Genomic DNA, 17,202 nt, shown 5'->3' on the forward strand with positions numbered 1-17,202 from the left:
ACACACTCATTATTCCGAGTTTGTGTTGCATTGCAACAGATTGAGATCGTTGGGATTCAAGACAGATAAAGGCAGAAAAAAACTATGTGGAAAAGCTGCCACCACCATGTTTCACAGTGGGCATGGTGCATACAGGATGCGGTGTTAGTTTTCCAGCCCACCAGTATTTTCAGTGTTAGTCTGATCTGGCCAGTGTAACACTTTAAATGGGACTAAAGACTCTTTCAATATATAATATGTCATAAAGGTCGGATTTGCAGTGTAGGATGTGCCCGGGAAACCTCCAAATAAAGGCCCCTTAAAGGCGTCTGGATCAGACATTTAAATTACCCCAGTTGACTCCTCTCCTCTATCTGTAAAAATCAGACATTTGACTTCTGAGTAAAGATGGAAGGTAGCATAGGTCTGGTATTACTAAGGCCACAAGCACTTATGTGCAAATGAAGGATAAGCTTACTCTGCCATCTCATATCTTTTACAGTGTTATTTCTAAAGGCAGATAACCCTGAAAAATCACCTCTTATTTTGCGATTGTCTCAAAAAGAATTTACAAATTGAAAGGTATAAGAGGCAAAGGCAATTTGGATAAGCAAGAACCATATATAAATAGAAATGTACAATGGATGCAAAGGCATTTGTACTACTTGAACTGTTTTGCATTTTGTCAAATTATGATTACAAATGTCAGTGTATTTCATTGGTATTTTATGACATTGACTCGTACAAAGTAGTGCATATTGTAATGTGAAAAGAAAATAATCTGTGGTTTAAAAAGTGGTTTTCAAATGCAAATCTGAAAAGTGTGGACTGCATTTGTATTCAGGGCCTGATATTCCAAGATAAAAAGAAATTACTAAATTCTAGTCAACACAAAGCTTATTGTTCAATTGAAATCGGAAAGAGAGGGGCATACCCTTACCAGGACATGGTCGTCAGCCTAAACTGACGGGCTATCACTCGGAGAAACATCTCCTTCTTTAAATTTATTTTTCAGAACTACCTTGAATGTAGTTAATCACCGGGAATGCAAAAAATTAAAGCAAATTAAAACTTTAACAAAGAAATTACCAAAATACCAAGCAAAATGGCTCCCAGGGAGTACAATGTGTCTCATTGATACATAGGTTACTATCTTATTTCAGACTTTTTCTTTCTGATCCCTTTGGCAATGCAAATTCAGTTATTAATGCTTTTAAATATATACAACGTTCCAAATCTCTGCTTTTTAAAAGTGACTTGACTCATAAGTATTTATCAGCACTAGCCATGATTTTAAATTTATGAAATTCTAGTGTCTCTCTACCCCTGGAATTCAGCATCGACAACAGTGTCCAAAACAAGATTAGACTTACAATTTTAACCAGTGTTGTATAGTAACGAAATAAAAATACTTCACTACTGTACTTAAGTATATTTTGGAGAACTTTGTACTTTTCTCGGGTATAAATTTTTTTGATAACTTTTACTTCACTATATTTCTGAACTTAATTGCATACTTTTACTCCAATACATTTTCAATGTTTGGTTTAAGAGAGACTCGCCGGTGATTCCCGTTCGGAATCACAGGCAGACTCGCAATTGTTTTGACCCCACCTACTGATTGACTGCGACAAAGTCGGGACGTGCCTGGGCTTGTTCATCACCACCAACAGGATAAGAAGCTGGTTCAGTGGTAAAGCAGGTTAAATTAACTTTGTGGTATAGGTAAAGCATCTAATAGCAGAGAGTTTTCTTAACTCAATGATAACCTGCAGGTGTATCTATTAACAAGTTTACCACTTCCTGTAGGTTGGCTGGAACTGGTTTATCAATTAACTATGTTCTTAGTATACACCCCCTAGTCTAAATTTTACCTGCACTTGGTTGTGTACAATTTTAAAGTATATAGCACTGACCTTACTTGAAGAAAGTTCAGACAGTTTTCTGTGTAATTTCTCCTGCACTTGGCTGTTTATATTATTTCAAGTGAATTTGACTTTTAAAGTTTACTAAAGTCTAAAAATGTCATTCAAACTGCATTTCCTTGGTTTTACTTTTTATTACATTACTTGAGTACATCTATTTTACAGTAATATTCATACGTAAGTACAAGACATTTCAGATACTTTTACTCAAGTAACATTTCAGTCAGTGACTTGGACTTTTACCAAAGTCATATTTTGGAGAGGTACCTATACTTTTACTTGGAGTTCTGACTAATTAGTGCCCAACAGGTGTGACAGATTGCTGAGGGAGTGGAGGGTGAGCTTCTTCTTTTTTTACTGGTGTCTTGCAATCAAATTGTGCATTATCACCGCCTACTTGATCTTTAGTTACTTTTCCTTAAATCGTTAGTTTTAGTCCAGTTTGTTGTAGATAAGATGACATGATCTTAAGCACCATCTTTCCGGATTTATTTGAGAAGATATTTGTAATGTTCAGTTGTTTGATTCCTTCTTGTTCCAGTCCTTAGATCCATTCTTTGATTTGAGTATTTGTAATATATGCTGCATAAACCGACAAATAATCAGTTTTAAACACCTTAACTTTTAATTCAGGAATGTCAAAAGCACAGCTTGTTTTTCCATTCTCTGGATTTTTTTACCCATCCGTGAATACATGTACATAATACCCATATCTCTCATGTATCAAAGTGTTCACATAAGCTTGTATACTTAACACGTTATTGCTTAAACTAATCTTTTTTAATAAAGAAAGATCAACGCTAGTTGATGGTATAGCCGGCATTAAGGTAGACTAACGGCCCAATTATTGATTCCTAACTCCTCAATTATCTGAATAATTCCCTTACTAAATACCTCCATTTTAATTTTACTACTTTCCCAACTTTCAGTTAGTATTTTTATTGTTAGATGTGTTTCTTTTTGACTTTGTAAATTAGCCCAATAATTTGCCCTCAACTGTTTCCTTCTAAGACTTAATGGCATTTCTCTAACCTTGATTTTACTGCTCCACAACATATTCTCAACACTTGAGCCCGAATTATGTCCAACCTTTTTAAAGATGAACCGAATCAAAAACAATAAAAACCGTAATGTAGAACTGATCTAACTAATGCAATATATACATTTTTCAACGCCATACGATCAGCTCCCCATATACCTCCTGTTAAACACCTCATAATATTCAATACTTTCTTAGTATTGAATAGTTTCCACGTAAGCAAACTATCAAACCCCAAGAATTTAAAAATGTTTACCCTTTCTAATCTTTGTTTATACAATTTCAGACAAATTTGACTTTCTTTCTCGTGAAAAGCATTGAGATTTCTCAACAGATAACTTAAATCCCCATTTCAAAGACCAATCTTCCACTAAAATCAATAGCATCCTGAACTTTCTTTACAACATATTCCTTCCTCTTTTCCAAATTGCCCCGTCATCTGCAAAAAGTGATTTTCCTATGTCAGGTTTATCATAATAGAAAATAGTACTGGACTAACTTCCCTAAGGGGTTGCCGTTTTAAACTAAAAATAAATCAGAAATATAATTACCCTCACAAACCTGGAGGGTGAGCTGAGTGAGAGGAGGAACTAAAAAAAAAAAAAAAACAGGAAAAAAGCCGGACCAAAAACTAAACCATGACAGTTTCTACCAATTTTCATTTTAGAAAAGAAATATACTGTTGCAAAAGTTCTTCAACATGTTTATACACTACTTAGAAGTATTTGCTTGATTGGTTTTATCTTATAAACTACTAACAAAATTATCATATTTGCATAAAAAGTAGTTGGTATTAGAAAAAAAAGATATGTAATGTTTTCAGACTTTAAGTAATGAAAGGAAAATATATTTAGCCTATATTCATAATTAACAACGGTAATGTTTTGCAACAGGAAGACTTCTGAAATCAACATTAAAAACACAGATGTCACGTGTCCTGTCATGTTCTCCACCCCACTTTTACATCTCTCTGGTAAAAGAGAAGTTGTGCTTCAATTAATATCTGATACCCTTATGTGCTTGTGGGGCGGGATAGCTGTCACACATGTAGAGATGCTGCTTTTAAGACTTTGCACCAGGCTCTTCACTGATTTCTAGACCTGCTTATATTAAGTTATTTCTTCTTTTAAAACTGAAGTTTTCACTAGATATCATGTTGTGCAAAACAATATTCCCTTAAGTTATTCTGCTCTTTGTAGAGTAACGCGGGAAGTGGAACGATAGGCTCGGGGATTTTTTGAATTTTTAGAGATAAGCTCTCTAGGCAGACAATGGAAAAATGAGCTGCAGATAAAAGCTGTTATTAATGTATTTTACTGGGTTTTACATAGGTGCATGCCGGCTTCTCTTTTGTAACTCCGCTGAGTGAGACGGAGAACAGGCGCAAGGGGAGAAGCGTGGCTGAGGACATGTGATGTGATTATAATACCTGCGGATGTTATCTTAGTTGTCCACAACGCCTCCACGGGATTGCCTAGTAGGCAACGGCCCAAAGCAGGAGTGCCTAAACTATTTCCAGGGGCCATTTAAAAAGAATTTCTCTTCAACCTCAATTCAAGAATGGCACAAATTTAGCTTGAAACTCAAAACTAGAGGTAGATGGACACAGATTACATACAACTCGGTTTTCTTGTACAGTTTCAAATACAATTTTGCAGCCCGTGAGTAATTTCCACTTGACCGTTTTGACTGGTGGGGTGGAAAAGTTTAGACACCACCAATCTAAGGGTGGTAACTCAGAAAGACAGGGTACAGCCTGCAAGTTTGCTGCTTAACATATAACAAATACATGGTGCTCCTAGCTAGCCATTTGGAGTTTCATAACACCGTTACATTTACAAGAATGACGAGTGGTGCCATTTTACTTCCCACGCCATGGCTGTAACAGATTTTTTTTTCTAGTTGAAAGAAAAGTGTAGAAAGAATGTAGTTGGGTTTTATATATTTTTTATTAACATAAGGAGTGAGGAAAGAAATTACATTTGTTTATTATATCACAAACTCATTGTAAACAACAATCATTTCATATATCACAAACTAATTGTAGGAAATACTACTTTAATATATCACAAACTTATTGTAAAAAACACTACTGTAATATATCACAAACTCATTGTAAAAAAACACTTATTTCATATATCACAAGCTCATTGTAGAGAAGACTCATATAATATATATTAAAGAAAGATATGAGAAAACATGCATGCACTGGTTTTCAGCATCCCCTCCAGTACTGCGAGGCGGCTAGAAGCTGATCTCTGAATTCAGAGCTTTCTTGAATCACCTGATCAAACACCTTATTGATAGGATCATACACCTGCTTGACCAGCGTCAATTCGTACAAGTAAGCTTATGCAACTGCGCTGACTGTGCCGTTGTCTTGATGGATGTTGCGAGCGGCTAGAAACTGTTGAACGGCATCGATGAAACGTGCGTTACAAAGCACAGGCATTACACGATAGTAATTGCTTTCAAAGAACCCATCCTCAAGATGCTCCCAACGTTCAGGGTCTCTCAAACTAGGACGGCCCGTGCTACATCTGTTCCACTTATCATGCATGTACTTTTCAATGGCATTGTACAGAAGATGATGCACCACAGTTTTCACAGCTTTGATGAAGCCGAAGCGAATCCACCCGTCGTATTCATCCGCTCCGGTGAGAGTCTCTGCTTGGCTGGATGGAAGCTGCGTATCCTCGGGTTGAGAAGGGTCTGGGGAGGCTGGATCTCCTTGGCCGGAGGGAAGTTCTGAGTCCTGGAGCTGTGAGTACTCAGACTGAGAACAGTCCGGGGAGGGTGGAAGATTCAGCACTTGTGAATCTTCCACCTGGGTCTCTGACAGAGACGGCATGGCTGGAAGCCTGCTGGAAGTGTGTTTGGAAGCGTGGAATTCTCATCCCGTAAAACAAAGTACTCGGGCCGTAGTTTGACACCTCCAGGGGGCCTGGACCAGTAGACGGTATGCCTCTGCAGCGATGTGAGGAGACTCTCACTGTCGCTGTCGAGTTCGGAAGAGGATTCAGGGGTTGGCGAGGGGAAAGGAGGGTGGTACGGTCCCGGAAAGAATTTGTCGCTGTCCGGGGAGCCATCCTGCGGTGATGTTGAAGCTGTAGTTCTTTCAACCGCGTAGTTGTTCATGGTTTCAGATGCTAAAAGTCTGGTCAGTGAAGTTGCATGGAGGTCCCGATCAGTCTGCCCGGTTGTTTTTTTATACTGAGAAGGGGTGTGGTTAACGTTGAAGGGGGGGGGGGGGGCGGTATCGGCTCTTGCGAGGAGGGCGGGTCTAAAAAGCTATCACTTTCTTGACCCCCAATACGTCTCTCCAGTTGTGACAATCGCGAAACAGCGTTGACATCCGTTCTGCTATCATCTTGTCACGCCATGCGTTAAGCAGAAAAATAACCGGAGTTGTTTTATATTGAGCTTATCTCAGACTTGCGCGGTAACCCCCGTCTTTGATTGCTATGTTGGTGAGAAGATCCTATTTGTTGAATCTGTGTCAGTTTCGAATTCCTAGAGTGGGGGAGGGGACCGGAAATGGGGGAGGGGTACGGATTCCTGGAGTGGGGGAGGGGATCGGAAATGGGGGAGGGGAGCGGATTCCAGGAGTGGGGGAGGGGACCGGAAATGGGGGAGGGGACCGGAAATCAAGGGAAACCGGAAATGATTAGGGTCATTAATCATCCGTCAATTAAAAAGTGACTGAAGGGTATATCCTTATGTGTCTATGGGGTATTGTTTTTAACCGGTTCCTCACCGAGTAAATTTATGAACCTGACAGCGAGAAAGTGGCTGGCTGTGTATGGACGGATTGTGTTCTTTGCAGCATTTATCAACCCTGGTAAGTATGAGGTTAATCAATTATCCGTTAGAGGGGAGGAGTGAAAGATTCCTTCTCACGCGCGGGAGCTTTGAACAATCAGAGTATTGCTTTTAACCGGGTTCTGACCGAGTCAATTTATGAACCTGACAGCGAGAAAGTGGCCGGCTGTGTATGGACGGATTTTGTTTTGTCTCTTTAAGACCTCTGCTCAGTATGCATAAAGTCCTGCTCAACATTATTGGCACCCCTTCATGTTTTGCATAGCTGACTGAATATCTTCAGAAATAAATGGAAATGTTCAAAACTTATATCAGCAGGATCTTTTAATTTGAGGTCCAAAGTAATTTAAGAAAGACGGTTGCCATTTCAACACAAATATTTTAATTCCAAAGGACAAAACAGAAAACCAGCATGTGCACTAATATTGACACCCCTCCCTAATATTTGGTTGCACAGCCTTTGGCAGCAATGACAGCCTCCAAACGTTTCTTATATTCATCTATAAGCTTCTTGGACTTCTTGGGTGGCATTTTCTCCCACTCTTCTTTTGCAATCTGCTCAAGCTCCAATGGCAGATTTCAGCTCTACCCAAAGATTTTCAATTGGATTGAGATCAGGACTCATTGCTGGCCATTTTAAAACAGTCCATTTTTTCCCTTTCAACCATGCCTGCGTGCTTTTGGAGGTGTGCTTTGGGTCATTATCTTGCTGGAAGACCCAGGATCTTCGCCTCAAACCAAGTTTTCTTACACTGGGCAAGACATTTCGCTCTATAATTTCTTGATAATCTTCTGATTTCATGATGCCTGTGATACGGTCAAGGCCTCCAGTACCAGATGCCGCAAAGCAGCCCCACAGCATTATGGATCCTCCACCATGCTTGATTGTTGGTAGGGTGTTATTTTCTTTAAAGGCTTCATTGCGCCATCTGTAAAAATACTGTTTGTGTGAATTACCGAAAAGCTCCACTTTTGTTTCATCTGTCCATAAAATGTTGTCCAAGAAGGCTTGAGGTTTGTCCATGTTCTCTTTTGCGAAGATCAGTTGTTCTTTTTTTATGTCTTTTCTTTAGCAATGGGGTCTTCCTTGGCCTCCACCCATAAAGCCCCACTTTGTTTAGTGTGCGGCGTATGGTACTTGCTGAAATAATCACACCAGACTGCTCCAGGTTGGTCTTTAGGTCTTTAGATGTGTGACGTAGTGTTTTTTCCACCATTCGCACCAACAGTCGAAGACTTCTGTCATCAAGTTTTCTCTTCCCCCCACGTCCAGGGAGGATCTTGACAGTTCCATGCCTGGAAAACTTCTTAATAACATGATGTACCGTTGAAACAGGGATACCAAGGTCTTTGGAGATGGCTTTATACCCTTTGGAGTTCTTGTGCTTACAAATAATAGAATTTGTGGTGTGCTCAGACAGCTCCTTTGTCTTTGCAATTGTCACATGTGAAGATGGACTAACAGGTGCCTTTTAAAGCACCAACATGATCATTCATTGGTTAATTAATGTCGCATGTGTGAAGGCAGTTCATCACAAGTGATCTTCATTTGTGATTTGCAACAGGTGAGCCGAATTGGGTTTTGATACTGATTTGCAGCAAAGGGTGCCAATACCATTGACAGGGTAAACATTATGTTTTTCTTTGTTTTCCTCATAGTGATTTTTTTTAAATGCTTTTTATCATTTGCTGTTTTGCATCAAGCACAAGCTATCAGCAGTAAAATGTTGTTTCACTTAATGAATTTCCTTTAGGAAATATTCCATTATATGTACTTAAACTTCAGGGGTGCCAATAATGGTGAGCAGGACTGTATAACCGTAAGCGAGGAGAGACACAAGCTGCACTGATGAGCGGTCAGTAACTGAGTTCAACCGCTCACTGCTTAGAGGTGAGAAGTGATGGATTCCATTGCAGGATTCTGGCTGAGCGAACAGAGTTTGCACGAAAAAAATGGTATTTGTTTTTTTTTTATTTACAGATTCCGGATGGGCAAGACGTTTATGCGTCTAAACTGTTTATTGTTTGTATAGGTTTATTTTTATTCTAAAGAGTAAAGTCTTCTATCCTGCAGCCTTCAAGTATTCAAAATCAGATGTGCATAACGGAATTAAATAATTGGAAATAACTTTAAATAATTACAATAATATAAATGAAAATGATAGTAGTAATAATAATATCAAGAATGTTAATAATAAAAAGGAGAATAATTACAATAATAATAATAATAATAATAAATATAATAATAATAATAAATATAATAATAATAAATATAATAATAATATAAATGTAAACAATAATAATCAAATTTTAAAAAAGAACAATTAATACAACAATAATAATAATGATTAAAGTGGGAAGGGGGTGCGTGTGAATTCCGGAAGTGGGGGAGGGGCCGGAAATGGGGGATTGCCTGGGAGTCCACAGTCTCTGAAGGTGCTCAGACGAATCCTGAGTTGTGGTGAGAGAAGAGAACGGGGCACAAACGTAAAATTCCCCTTGGGGAAAAGAGGAGTCACTTGGTCCAAATAAATCAGAGTCCAATCCAGGACCAAAAGTCAGAATCCCAAAATCCAGAATCCAAAAGATTATTCAAGAGAGAAAGCAGGTGTCATACACCACAAAGCAAGCCAAGTAGGCCAACAACTTACAAACTCCAAGAAGGCAATAACTTTGCAGGGTCAGAAACAGTCCAGGTTTCATTACAGGAAGGCAGGTGAATAACTGTGAAAACAGTTGACATGCAAGCTGAGTCAGGGTTGCACATGATATGGCAGGAGACTGGAGAGAATCCAAGAGCTAAATAGGCAATAAAACAGACAGGTGCAAGCACTTGAGGTAATCCAGCAGAGGGTAAATGGTGCATTCAGGGTAGGCTGGGAAAACTGAGAACAGATCAAACTGTGACATGAACACAGCCCTGCTAGATAAGCCCTGCATAGTTCCCTGCAGTGCCGAGTTTCCTACTGCCATAGAGGCCATAGAGAAGTGTCCAAAGTCCCCGCAATAAAGGACAGTAAGGGCAGCTGCTTCCTTGCCGCTGGCCCAAACAGCTTGCGTTCAACTTTATTCCCTTCATTGCAACTAGATGCACTATCGCCACAACAGGACACAAAGGCAGAGGTTTGGCAGAGAAGAGAAGGAAAAGTTAGAAGTAATTTAAAACAGTTTACTTTTAATGCATTTCAGTGTTTTTAAGGTTTGATTGAGGTTGACCTGGGGCCTTTTATTTTGGGCTGATCATTCTCACTCCATGCTCCACTCATCTCAGCCACAACTCATTACCCTTATTAGCACCACCTGCTGCTGCCATTGATTATCAAGCCATTGCACCTGGGACTCTACCTTTATATAGCTGCCTCACTTATCACTCGTCTCATCTTGTCTCGCTGCTTGCATGTGCTTTTCCCCAGCGATTGTGTCTCTCAGTCTGCTGATCCCATGGACATACTCTCGCCTGCCCTCACTATGCTTTACTAATGTTTGTATGAACCGCCTGGTTCAGATTGCTCTTGGGGATTCCGTGTCTCACTCGGCCCTTGCTGGGAACTCATTGGCTGCATCTTCTCATCAAATCTGTCTCTGCCTGCATCGTCTGATCAAGTCTTTCCCTGCCTGCATTGTCTAGTCAAAATTTTCTCTGCCTGCAGCATTTGGTCAATTTGTCCTTCTTCATTCCTGCCTTCAGCCACCACCAGCCACTCCAGTTATCTCCCTGCCTGTTCCACCTACCACCAGCCACTCCAGTTATCTCCCTGCCTGTTCCGCCTACCACCAGCCACTCCAGTTATCTCCCTGCCTGTTCCGCCTACCACCAGCCACTCCAGTTATCATTTGCTTGGATTAAAACAGCAATAAAGTTTACTTTTTAACAAGTTATTTTAATGTTGGCAACATCTATGCTCTTACCTATAATTTACACATTTAATAAGCTTCTCAGAATTTTTTTTTTTACAGTTTCTTTGCTTTTTCTATATGGTTGCCATTTCACCCATGAAAATAAGATGAACCATTTTTAATCCACTTTAACATTCATGATGTGCTTTGCATTGACCATTTATGGTTGAATCTGGGTCAGTAGAGGGCAGGACATGAGGCAGATCCAGGTATACAAACATTACATTACAGCTGTGATCTATAACAGAAATGGCATGTTGGTGTGCATGCGCATGGATTTATAAACCAGAATTTCTTTTTCTTTTCTGCTTTTTTTTTTTTTTTGCTGCTGTGCTCCGTAATTTTTTTTTTTTTTGGCTGTATGTACACTTTTAGTATGGATTCTACGCAAAGTTTTATAAATGAGACCCCTGGAGCTAACAGGCTAAGCTACCTGCAAGTGATCTTTGAAACAAAGCTATGCCGATGTGTTTTGGGTGTGACAAACTTTACTTCCATAAGGGGTTTTATACAGCAATGGAACATTAATGTTTCTGGTTCCAGTCCTCTCATTACATCGAATATAGCTTAAAAGGCCTTTTGAATAAGCTCAGAATGTCCACTAGCATTAGCCACTATTATCATGTTAATAACTTGCTACTAGCAAATTAAACATAATTACGGTTTGGTTTAGATTGTTTTCGTTTCACTCCACTAGCATCTGATAGTGCTATGAGTGTTACTATACCCTGAATACAGAACATTAGTGTTGATTTAAGAGTATTTTGTTTAACTTAAGAGAAACCCATCAAGCTGAAGGCTATGTGACCAGGATGTGCCCTAACATACTTTGTCATCATTGTCCTCTTTCAGCGCCCTCTACCTTCTCAAGTTACCAATTCCAATCATATTCACTTCTGTAGAAATAATAACATTAATTAAACTCAATTTTCCTAAAAGTTATCAATTTTCATTTAGCAAATCATTCTTTAAAATGTTATTTCTTCAAATAATCTTTATCTGAATCGGAGTTGCACTGTGAATATGTAAACACACCATATGTTGTTTTAAATTAGTTAAGCTAATGTAACCTCATTCCGTATCCTTTAAGATGAACTTTGGTTCCCTGACATATATCGTCAGTGAATTCTAAATTTACTGAATCATTCTTACGGTGATAGTTTTCAACGATTTTTATTTGTCCTTTTGTGTGTACCTACAGTAGTTCCTTAGTTTCTTTAATCTTAATTTTGCTTAGTATTTTTAGTTAAGTTACAATAGCCTAGTACAGAGAATTTGTTGATTAAAATATATTGTTAATACAGGTAAACATCATATAATGGTGTTGCCTGGATGGGCTTTTATTTCTGTAAATACATTCTTATACTTGGAGAGAGGTTGTTACTCATTTATTCCATATGAATGTAGATTTTGCTGTAAGAAGAATGCCAGGTCTTGAATCATTCTTTCAACTATCAGCCAATTGGGCTGTTATTCACCATTCAACAGACAGAGGGTTATTTGATCAACACTAAATAACTTAAAAACATGTAATTTCACAACAATAGTGATAGCTCTATTGATCTATCCATTCCGTCAGCTCTCAGCAGTATTAATTCTATGTGATTCTTAATAAATAAAATTGATTAGACTGAAAATAAAATCATTGACATCTTCTCAAATATGATTGCTTCATCTACACTAAGTATGTAAGCACTAGAGGTATTTTAGAACCTGATCTGTGTTTGGACTGTTTTGATCCAATTGAGTTATCTAAAAGATTAGCTTATTTAAACCTTCATCTTGTATGTGAGATCCAATCCAAACAATATTATTTAAGGAAGCATTCCCTTTGATCACTGCCCAAATTTAGATATGTTTAATCTAACTATAGTAAAGGGATGTTTACTTACAGCTTGTAAGGTAGCTGTTATTAAACCTTATTATTATTAACCTTTTATAGCACCCCTCCTGCTCTGACGCTCCTCTTCCATAGGGACCTTCATCATGTCAAAAATCCTGCACTCACCTTTTACATCATGCTATTTGTCATGTTTATGCCTTATACACACACACACACATATATCTATATATATACATATATCTATATATATATATATATATATCTATCTATATATATATATATATATATATATATATATATATATATATATATATATATATATATATATACCGTGACTACATGAGCTGTGTTTTTGATCACTCTGGCTATTTTTCAATGTTATCTAACTTTACTGATATCTAACTTTACTGATATGTACATTAACACCCTTCTCACTTAGTCCCAAAACAATAACATGTCTTTAGTTTGGGTTTGTTAGAAAGCTCTGCTTGTGGCTGGAGGACATACTGGTTATATCTGTATAATATGATTGAATTTGACTTTGTAAAGTGCCTCGAGATGACATGTTTCATGAATTGGCGCTATATAAATAAAATTGAATTGAATTGAATTGAATTGATATTCCTGCGGAAATAACACAGCCCAGGAAATACACGTTTCCTGGCAAATTGCAATTTTATCTAATGTGACCTTAAATGTAACTGGAACACATGAAAGTAATCCCACCTGCGTGGACCATCTGCTCATACTTGTGATGGAAAGGACACCTTCTGCTGCTTAATGGTGATCAGTACGTTCCCGGCCATAGTAACATATCAAACCCATGTTTAAAATAAACTTATCAGTTACATCACAGACAATTTAAAAGGTATTAGTATATTTTAAAACAGCAAACCTGCACACTGGTTGGAGCCCAATCAGTTGCCTGAAGGGAACGCTTAACCATGCCCCTAATTCTTTGCCTGGTTCTGGCCACCATGAACCCATTTACGCTCCGGACTGGCTGTTATGAGGGACACTTGTACTCTGCACAGCGGCATTGTTTACTACACGGAGGTTGATTCTCAGCTGATGCAAGATCTACGTCCTGACCTTTTCTGGTATCTGTCTCCTTCACAAGAGGAGGAGTTGCCACAGGTACAAATGGTCCTGCTCACCCGTGACCATTCGTCAGCTCCGTGTCATCAGCCTTCTTGCAGTCATGAGCTCCGACATCCGCCCGTCAACCCTGCTTCCGAGTATTCAAGTCAGTCCAGTGAGTCTCCTGTATGGCTGGCCCAGGCTGCATAATCAGCGTCCCGGTGTTCCGATTCTCCAGGACCACTCCAGTGGCGTCAGAAGGAGATCACCGCGTCTCCAGCTGCTACTTCCTTCTCACTATCATTTCCTGTTAGGTCCGCTCCTTTGTCTCTCCCTGGGGAACCATTCAGCACTCCTTCCACCGGTTCCTCTGACCTTACATTTGAGAAAGTGGAAGAGAGGTTTAGATCTTTTTCACTGATGATCAAGAGGCTTAGAGAGGACTTGATTCATCATTATTCTCTGGTATTAAAGGAAGGATTAAAGAAGCTGGAAGAGGAGTATAGAACAGCATTAAGGATTTTTTTTACCATCATCCTGCGGTTCTGAAGTCAGCCACCAGAGGTCAGTCTGAGCCCAGTCCTCAAGCCACAGAACCAGTCCACGTTATTGGGGACTCTTCTGTGCCCATCCTCGTCAGGATGGACCCCTCGGTTCCTGTTCCTGTTTCAGAAGGTCCGGTTGACACCTCAGTTCCTGTTCCTGTCTGCGTAGGTCTGGTGGATGCCTCGGTACATGTTCCTGTCTTTGAGGGTCCGGTGGACACCTCGGTTCCTGTTCCTGTCTGTGAGGGTCCGGCGGACACCTTGGTTCATGTTCCTGTCTGTGAGAGTCCGGCGCAGGCCTCTGCTACAGTCTGCGAGGGTCCTGCACTCGCCTCTGCTCCAATCTGCGAGGGTCCAGCGCATGCCTTTGCTCCAGTCTGTGAGCCAGTGCTCCAGTTTCCGTGGGTGTGATGCACGCCAGTGCTCCAGTCTCTGTGGGTCTGACACACGCCAGTGCTCCAGTCTTGGCACCACAGGTCTTAAAGGAGGGGTTCCAAGTGGATCAACCTCCAGCTGTGGCTGAGGTTCGCAGTGAGCCTACACACCTACCACAGCACCCAAGGCCCCGTCAAGACAACAAGTGCCCGGTTCTGTCGGATGTCAAGCTCCAGGTCCATTACAGGGTGTTCTTCAGGGGTGCTCATTTGAGTCATCAACACCTGCCAAGGGTCCTGCTCCATCACCAAGCCAGAGACTCTGCTTCGTCGGGGTCTGCCTCCGGGACATCTGCCAGAGACTTAGTTCGCCCTTTTTGGGGTTATTTTTGGTTGTGGACTTTCGGGTGTTTTTCTAGTTTAGAGTGTATAGTGTCTGCCCTTGAGGAGGGGGTATTTTCATGATTTAGGTTTTTGTTTGCTTTGTTCTGGACTAATTAGTTTCCACTCCCCTTAGCAAACAGCCACTATCACCTCCCTGTCCACACTTCAGTCTCCAGTCAGCCCAGTCATCTGCCCAGATCATTTCCACCTGTTGTCACTAATTAGTTTGACCTCTGTTCACCTGCCTTCATACACCTGCCTCACTGACCCACTCACTGCCAGATCATTTATTTCACATTTCATTTCATTTCATTTCATTTCACAGCACTTCTCATGCCCTGTCGCTGTGTTTTTTTTCAGTTCTCGTCTACTCCAACAACTCAAGGCTGGTAACACCTGCATCTCCTGGTCTGTTTTTCGCTTTTTCAATAAACATCTTTTTACGTAACTCTGTGTCTGGCTGAATTACAGGTTTCCCAGCGGTAACCATTGCAATCTCTAAATTTGGGTGGTGTTGTAGGAGAAGTATTTCTGGACCTTAGAAAAGCATTCGATACAGTAAATAATTCAGTTCTTTTCGCTAAGCTTTCATATTTGAGCTTATTTAGCCTTTCAGACGCATTCTACGTTCAAACAGCAATAATTGTGATTAAGGGGTGGCAATGGCACAGGAGTTCGTCCTGCAATTGGTGGGTTGCCAGTTCAATCCCCCACTCTGACTGTTTCAGTCATTGTGTCTTTGGGCAAGACAATTCACCGCATTAACTTCTGATGGTGGTCAGAGGGCCCGGTGGCGCCCATGTATGGCAGCCTTGCCTGTCAGTCTTCCCCAGGGAAGCTGTGGCTACTAGCATGGCTCACCATCGTCAGGGTGTGAATGGGTGAATGACTGATTGGAGTGTACAGCGCTTGGGGTTGTGGGACCAGTTAAAGCGCTGTACATGCCATTTACCATTATATTCACGATGATCACTGTTTTACATGTATAAAATAAAGGTTATGTGAATAAGAAAACAGAAGAGAAATGAATGAATGTAAATTAGCCCGTAGAAAATATTTTCAGAAAAAAATATATATTTATATTATTTATTCATAGCCCTCCCCACACATCCCCTAACCCCCCCCCACCCAACCACCCATACACACACACACACATACTCCCATCTTGTACCTTGGTAATGTAATGTAGCGTGGATTATGTCGCTGACCGTTGTCTCGTTGACATGTCCCAAGACATAACCTCGGACTCCAGGCAGGACTGGAGCCAGTGGTTTGTGTGTGATGTCAGAGAGCAGTGAACATGCATTTCCAGTTGTATTGCTGAGTTTCTCCCATTGCTCTGCATCCTGACAGAAGACACATTAAAGCAGTAATACACAAGAATGAAGTTACATGTTGAAGCAATGCTTAGAACTAAAAGGTAATCCATAAGCATAACAACTGGTGACAGATAAAGAACAGAATATTCTTTTTTAGATGTTAGAAGTTATTTGTATGATTAAATGAAATCCTTATATGATGGATTAAATCCTTGATGTAAAGATAGTGGTGCGGAGACCTGAATCTACTGGAGTCACGCGACTTTTAAAGTTTGTCTTTGTGTTTTTGTTTATTTGATTGCCACTCCAAGCTCTAACTTAATATGGTAGAGAAGAGCGACTTGATCTGGGGTCAAACTCCAAAGCTTATAGATCGTACTGATTGCCAAAACCAGACTTTATTCCACCCGAAATATAAAAGAAACAGAGCATCTGCTCCCCCCCACCCCCACCCCCTCTAAGGCCTAGGTATGGGAGGAAATGCAGAAGGGGAATTGGATAATGCTGTATCAAACTTTAAAGAGTCTGTTCCCCTTTTAATATCCTCAGTATTGCAGAAATGCCCTGCAGATGGCAGCAATGTTGTTTCTTCTTCTTCTTCTTTCTGCCTTTGTTTACTGGGTGACTTCCTCATTGCATTTTGCATTAGACAATGTAGCTCCCTTGAGAAAAGAGGTGATTATTCACAGGAAGCTGGCTACCTGGTTTAATTTAGAGCTGCATTCCTTGAAGCACAATGTTAGGAAATTGGAGAGAAAATGGCGCTCTACACACCTAGAGAAATCTTACCTAATCTGGAAAAACAGTCTACTGTTATATAAAAAGACCCTTCGCAGAGTTAGAGCAGCATATTTTTCATCATTACTTGAGGAGAATAAAAATAATCCTGGATTTCTCTTCAGTACAGTTGCCAAACTTACCCAGAGTCACAGCTCCATTGATCCATCCATTCCCTTAGCTCTTAGCAGTAATGACTTTATGGGATTCTTCATAAA

The 17,202-nt window shown here is 40.1% G+C and overlaps 1 protein-coding gene across 1 annotated transcript in view; it reads right to left on the reverse strand.

Annotated features, from left to right (window-relative positions):
• eno4 (enolase 4) overlaps window positions 1–17,202 on the reverse strand; it is a 185,458-nt gene that overhangs the window by 63,000 nt on the left and 105,256 nt on the right. The window contains exon 10 of the mRNA XM_036130670.1: window positions 16,060–16,234. Coding sequence (XP_035986563.1) covers window positions 16,060–16,234 — 175 coding nt within the window. The remainder of the gene's footprint in view (window positions 1–16,059; window positions 16,235–17,202) is intronic.

The sequence above is a fragment of the Fundulus heteroclitus genome, unplaced genomic scaffold (genome assembly GCF_011125445.2).
Source record: "Fundulus heteroclitus isolate FHET01 unplaced genomic scaffold, MU-UCD_Fhet_4.1 scaffold_37, whole genome shotgun sequence".
Taxonomy (NCBI): Eukaryota; Metazoa; Chordata; class Actinopteri; order Cyprinodontiformes; family Fundulidae; genus Fundulus; species Fundulus heteroclitus.